The 7165-nt window shown below is 38.4% G+C and overlaps 1 protein-coding gene across 3 annotated transcripts in view; it reads left to right on the top strand.

Annotated features, from left to right (window-relative positions):
* Nucleotides 1-2704, top strand: part of pdgfaa (platelet-derived growth factor alpha polypeptide a) — a 12952-nt gene extending 10248 nt beyond the window's left edge. For 2 of the 3 annotated variants that reach the window (XM_016522889.1, XM_016522888.1), the window contains exons 5-6: nt 1318-1438; nt 2032-2704. In XM_016522889.1, coding sequence (XP_016378375.1) covers nt 1318-1438; nt 2032-2045 — 135 coding nt within the window. In that variant the 3' untranslated portion in view covers nt 2046-2704. The remainder of the gene's footprint in view (nt 1-1317; nt 1439-2031) is intronic. The other variant, XM_016522890.1, reaches the window with a different exon arrangement.
* Nucleotides 2705-7165: the final 4461 nt, after the last annotated feature.

The following is a 7165-nucleotide window of genomic DNA, read 5'->3' as shown; positions in this document are numbered from 1 at the left end:
TGACCCAGCGGTTGGGTTGTTTTGAACCCAACCGCTGGGTCAAAACAACCCAATAGCTGGGTTTGTCCCTTTTTAACCCAGCGCTGGGTTATATTTAACCCAGCATTTTTTAGAGTGTAATACTGAACACACTATTGCATTTTTGGGCTCATAGATGCTCCTTATTTCTCATATTTTTGTGTTGCTGTCTGCTCAAGCTCCCTCCCTCCCTGTACAATAAATTCATGTGGATATCTGTCTGCTAAATGTATTAATGTAACTTTCCAATCGATAATGATGTCCTTTAGCACAGTATCCTGACTGATGATAATAATGGGGTGCTCCTGACAGCCTAACAGGTGCTAGCAGTTTAATACTCAACTAGGTTAATAAAGACTACAGTAGCGTATTACAGATGAAACTGACCTGCACTTGAAGCCCTGAACAGGTCAGTGATGTTGCTAAAGTTTTCCAAGATACTAAACTCTGCAGCCATACATTAAAAATCTCAGTATGAACTCAGATGTTTCTTATCTAATTCTTCCCAGACCAAGTTATCTGTCATGCCATTCCCAATTCCCATTCATTTTAAAGTGCCTTTACTGCATGTCAAAAATGGTCTCATTTGTGCCTTTTTGTAGGAACTATAGGTGAAACATCTGAAAGTTGATACTTAAATGAAACATAACTATGACCTTTTACCTTCTTTCTCCTTCACTGAGCACATTTACTGTATAATAAAAATATGTTTTGTTGATGTAAATCCCCATGCGCACTTGTCAAGCTCATTTTCAGCATGTAAAGCTTTTCACATTTCTCAAATTCAAATGTAACAAGAGCGAGGCGTAGGACGTGCCAAAGGGAGGACAATGTCAGCGAGAATTTCAGGGCCGCTGAGCACACAGAAAGCGTTTCAGGCCAGACTTCCACGGCTAGTTAACGAATAGCCCTAACCTTGAGTTAACCGCTGCAAATATCTGTCTGTAACGCTGCGGCTGCGGGGTGTGTTCTATTGCGTTTATCTCGCCAGCTATGTGTGTGAGTGTTCAGGCCTGAATAAAGTATTGTATAAATGGGCCTGCAGGGCAGCTGAGTTGGCAGGGAGGGAAGGAGTCTGTCAGTATGATGTGAGGTGTGTGTGTTTAGAAAGAGAGGTTTGAGGCGGCTCATCTGCATTACAGGAAACCGACGAGTCACATTTAGCTCTCGCCTTATCTCACCTCTGGAACGGCAGAGGAAAAATACACTGTTGATAGGGTTATGAGTGTGTGTGCGTGCAGCTCAGGATGTTCCCACACTCACTCTTTCTCTCTCTCTCTCTCTCTCTCTCTCTCTCAGGTGGCCAAGGTGGAGTACGTACGCAGGAGGCCGAAGCTCCGGGAGGTGCAGGTGCAGCTGGAGGATCATCTCGAGTGCGTCTGCACGTCCAAACATCACTCAGAGTCCCGCATACACATGGGTACACTTTTAATCATTTGCTTTCCCACACCTTGTTTTATTTTTCCCTCTCCACCCTTTTTTCCTGCCCCCTCGTTTCCCTTCGCTCTCCTCCGCTCAAAGGCCAGCCTAGTTCGAGGGCTAAAAAAAGAAAAGGAAATGGAAAATGAGATAAACTGTCCAAAAGCGGCAGGCAAGATTTACAGACTCTATATTTAGACTAATGGTCAGTAAGATGAAAGCCAAGTGGACTTCATGGGTCAAAGGTCAGGAGAAGGGATATAATGGTACGATAATATCTGACGCGTCTTCATACCATAGCAAAAATGAATCTACTGTTGAATAATATTTTAATTAATGACTATACTTAAATTAAGAACAAAGAAACAAATTACAAACTTTAAAATAATAACATTTAACCAATATTTACAACACTTGCCCTATAGACCTTGAAGAACAAATAACAAAGAAACAAATTACAAGCAATAAAATAATATCAATTTTTTGGCCATTTCCATCCGTTGCCCCTTTGCCCCATAGACTTTCATTGTATGCAGCTTTTTTGTCAGTTCAGCAGGTGTGCTGTCAAAGCCTAACAAGGTCTTTTCCTCACAGCAGATATAAGGTGAGCGTGGCACTGGATAAAAGAAAGCAGAGGAGGGCCATGGCATCCAATCAGATAACAGACTGCACGATAGCTATTGAGTGATATCATCTGAAAAGACGAGGCGGATGTGAACTGTTCAACCCTGAGCGAATCAGGACAGCCTTTTTGGATCGCTTTGGACTTTTGATGCACCTTTAGAAGGCACCCAGAGAGAGACTTTGGTTTTGGATTAAAACCCAGGGGAACTAAGCACAACAAACTAGAGACTGCAAAGACAGAGACTTTCAGAAAATGAACTTGGAGTCACAGACGTTGAAATTCTGATTCTATGACCTTTTAAAGGAGCATCTATCACGACTTTATTTGTGTATCAAAATGTATTTTCTCCAGCAAATATCTGTATCATATTTTTGTAACTGCCAGTTTTCTATCAACACTGATCTTCTCTTGTATATGCCGTAGAATGAACGAGAACAACAAAACACAATCTGCAGTAACTGATACTAATAAAGTGAATACATTTTGTTGTGTTTGTTTGACAGACAACTGTCCCAACGATCAGTATGATTATGTGCATTCATTACACCGTGTTCTAACCAGGAGCATTGTGATAAATTTAATCTCTTCTATGTCTCTTCCTATCTGAATTTTCTCTCAACCAACTGCAAACACAGCAAGCGATGAGAGACAATACATTTTTTATAGTCTACTTCAAATATATGTTTCAGGTGAACTTATTAAGGAGATGAATGCAGCCACAATGTCCTGTTTGCTATTTTGGGAGCAAACTGTGGATTTAGATGATAACTAAGCTAATTGATATTGATCACACATGGTTGTAATTATAAATGTTAAATGTAGTTTCTATGTATCTGTGTAATATTGATGACACATAGTGATATATTTAATCACTTTAAGGCCTGTTCACACCAAGAACGATAACTATAAAGATAAATATAAAGATAACGATATTAGCGTCCTCACCAGCGGACGATATCGTCTGTTTATTCTAAGCGTATGCTCATTTACCTCTTTAAATTCTCGAGCTCGTGACAGCAGGATTGATTATGATTGGCTGTCAATATTTCTATCGCTCATCAGCTGGAAAAAAAATCATTCTGAAAGTGATTCTAACGATATCGTTTGTCTGTGCCTTTATCGTTATAGTTGTGGTGTGGACTCTGCTATTCTTTAATATTGAGAACAATTTTTACAACTATATCTTTATCGTTATCTTTATAGTTAACCTTCTGGTGTGAACGGGCCTTTAGAGATATATTGACACCTTTAAAAATTTAGGTGATTTTTGAGGCGACTAACCCTTATGAAAATTATTTTTTTATTCTAGTAAATGTGTACGAACCATATTTTTTGGTGGATTGATTACCATTTTGTATAACCACAGTTTTTTTTTCTTAGCCTATTTTATTAGTAGTAAAACCACAGTTCATGGGAAAACTTAAAAATAAAAATTATAAACTGCATCAATTACACAGTACTAAAAACCAAAACATTTACTTTTTATTTATTTATTCTGACCAAATTACTTGAACCAACATCACAGTTAAATTTACAAAACTATCTCGAGGAGAAAAAGCACTGCGACACGTAACCCCGCCCCCTCAAAATCCTATTGGACAGAAATAGCGTATGTTTACATCAAACATGGATGAGGAGATACTTGATTATAGAAGGTCTACAGTCAAGTTCCATGAGGAAAAACATAAAAACATGCCGTGAGTTGAAGCATCATGGCGTTATTAAAATACGAGGTATGTATAAATTAAATTTAAAGTTTAACGCTCTTTAGCTACATTGCTAGCGAAAAGAGAGAAAGAAAGAACTGTTCTGATTGGCTGTTGTAAGCTTGACTGCGTTGCGTCACGCACCAATTTGGCGTTTGCTTTGTCGGACAGTTTGCTTGTTTTGTCTTCTCCTCACGTCGCCCCTGCCCTGTTTAGGACACGGTAAGTATGAACTTCTCTGGAAGATTTTAAGACATCAAATAATTATCTTATTTCTTATTCGTGCAGCACTCTAATATGATGATAACTGAAATTATGGAGGCTGCATTGTCAGGTTTTGGCATCTGCAAACATTAACATTACTCACACAAACACACACATTATATCCAAACCACAGTGATCTGTCTGGACCAAGCTGTGCCCTAAACGATCGCTCAATCCATGTCTGACTGCTATAGAAACTTTGATGGGGTTCCTTTGATGGCCTGCCCAGCATGGTTTCAAAATGAGAGCTAATTATAGTTGCCAGTTACTAGCATTCATAAAAAAAAACTGCTGTAGACAGTGTTTAGCTGAGAGACGAGGTGAGCATCATGATGGTTTGAGGTCTTATGTAAGACGTCTTTCCCTCAAATGCAGTTAGATGTTGGTTTTAGGACTTAAACATGCTTTCTATACTTTAAACCACCAGGTTGGGTGTGTTTGAAGGCACAATAGGGCCAATGTGAGTCATTCGTGTGACTTTGTTGTGATAGTGACATCTAAGTAAGTGTTGTGTGATGGGCATGTGTGGGTGTGATTTGTAGTACTTATACCAACAACACGGCCATAGTGTTTCAAAGCTGCCTAGCAGGTGCACTTCACTGTGAAGTCTGTTCCAAAAAGGCAGTGAGGCCAGAAGTGTACTTTATTATAATGTTGAACTGTGGATTAAAATACATATTTTCAATAACAAGAAATACTGAAGATTTAAAAATGAACTGTTTTGACAATTTGCATGTGCTGTGCAATTGCATTGTTGTGTATTAGTGTATTATGCTAAAGAGCACTATTTGTGGTGGTGTGTATTTTTATCCTGATTATTGCATTAGCAACATGCTAACATTAGCCTCTATTGGAATTCATTTTGAGTTGAGTCTTCCATGCATTTCTTGTAAGGAGCACAAGTTGTTCTGCAAATGTTTATTTTAAAAAGTCAGGCATTAACTAAAGTTTTGAAACTAAAGCTATAGTCTGAGCTCATTTGGCCTCCAAAAGAAAGAAAGTGAGATAGAAAAGGAAACGAGAGATCTCTTTCACGCAATTTGCGTTGAAGTACAGAAGCTTAATTCAGTCATGTGTGAAAATCAGGTTTATTGCAGTTAATAGTGTAAATTACTAGTTGTTCTGCAAATTTTTATTTTAAAAAGTCAGGCATTAACTAAATTTTTGAAACTAAAGCTATAGTCTGAGCTCATTTGGCCTCCAAAAGAAAAAAAGTGAGATAGAAAAGGAAACGAGAGATCTCTTTCACGCAATTTGCGTTGAAGTACAGAAGCTTAATTCAGCGGTTAAACTCTGTCATGTGTGAAAATCAGGTTTATTGCAGTTAATAGTGTAAATTACAGAATGGCCTTTTCCAGACTGTCTGATGGATTCAGGTTTCTGACCTCAGACAGAAGCAAACAAAGGAAAGGATACAGGGAATTTGTTTCTCAGACTCCCATTTCAACCTATTTTTCTTTCTTTCATTCTCATTTTCCCTCTCTCTTCTGAAAACCTTCTTGTGAGTACAATAAACAACCACTTCATTTGTTTTATCCTTACCTCAGCAACTGACATCTTTTGATATCATAGAGAAAGTTTCTCCTCCAGGGTAGAATTTAATACAGTCTCTATAACACAACGTGATTGTTCTTAAAGAAAATAGCTTTTGTTTCACAAAGTGTTGATCTGATATAAAGATACAACACTGTGAATCCGGGCCTCCAGGCAGGTATGCCCATTTCCTGCTTTAAGCTATCCCACCTGGCGGCTTCCTGACTGAAGGGCTACAAGTAATCTCACATCTTTTGTCACAACATACCTGAAATTGGTTCAACAGTGTACTCTAGGGTTACTGCAGTTATACTAAAGCAAGAAGCAACTCAAAGCCATGTTTTACACTGATTATTTTTATGTTTAATGTGGTAACGGGTAGCTAAAAGCCCTTTAACTGTGGTACAATCACTGAAAAACTTCCTGCCATGATGTGAGGTATTTGTTAGGGTGGTCTAAATGGTTGCTAAGTAGTCAAATGTGCTCAACAGTCACTGGTGTAATCTATTCTTTAAATTTGGTTTGGGTGAATCCTCCACTGCAAGTCTTTTTTTCGCCCATTCTGTGGTCCACCGTGGAATAATTCTAAGATCACTTAGAAACATAGCAGCACACATCTCTTTTATGTGCCAATGTTTAATAATTTTAAGATTATTGGGTTTATTCAAATGGTCACAGGTGTGTATCCTTTTTTATTATATAACATCTTTGAATGAGGCTCAGCCAATCAAATTTCAGAACCAAAAGTGTTCTTTTTATTTTTAAAGCTATTTAAAATGTGATGTTTATTGAAGATGCAACACATTCAAAATACATGACAATAAAGTATTTTACAAAGTGGCAAATTTGTATGAATTCAAACAATCTCATTAGTACATTTACATACAACCTGATGACACCCCCCGAGGGTTAAATTTAGATGATGTACAAATGTACAAATTTATGTTTATGTACAAATAGTATGCGTTTGTACAAGCCAGAATGTATGAATTTATACAAAATGGTTGATTCATGAAGTAATTGCAAGTTTAAGATCAGTTTAGATCAGACATAGTCAGTAGTGGATGTGTACGAATTCATAAGAAATCGACAAATCGTACAAAGTCCTTGTGAATTTGAGATCAGGTTGGAAGATGCGATCAATAGTGGTTGTGTACAAAATTAAACGAAGCTGACAAATTGTGAAGTCCTTATGGATTTGAGATCAGTTTGGAAGATGTCATCAATAGTGTATGTAAATGACAGCACTGCTAAGTCTGGTTTTCGATGTCTCAGGTCTGCATGTGAAGGATTAGTCCAGCTGTGACATTCTACTTTGAGGAACAGGGTAGGTTAATACTCTCGAGGGGGAGGGATGAGGATTTGATCCAAGATGAGAGAGAATGTGTGTGAGTGGATGTGTGTGTGGTGATAGGGGAGCTACTGAGGCTCAAGCAGAGCAACAATGAGGAGAAGTAGAGACATGCCAGTCCGGAACAAAAGGATGGATGGAGTGCAGAGCTAGAGGGAAAGGAGGGAGGTTGGTGAGTTGGGTGGGGGGGATCTGAGTTAAACGGGCTGATCACTATCAGCTAAATGGTCTCTCTTCAACAGCATTCAT

Source organism: Sinocyclocheilus rhinocerous, unplaced genomic scaffold (assembly GCF_001515625.1).
Source record: "Sinocyclocheilus rhinocerous isolate Xijiao unplaced genomic scaffold, SAMN03320098_v1.1 scaffold2135, whole genome shotgun sequence".
In the NCBI taxonomy this organism is placed as follows: Eukaryota; Metazoa; Chordata; class Actinopteri; order Cypriniformes; family Cyprinidae; genus Sinocyclocheilus; species Sinocyclocheilus rhinocerous.
Note: the sequence above shows the minus strand (reverse complement) of the source record. Positions and strands in the feature narration are given on the sequence as shown.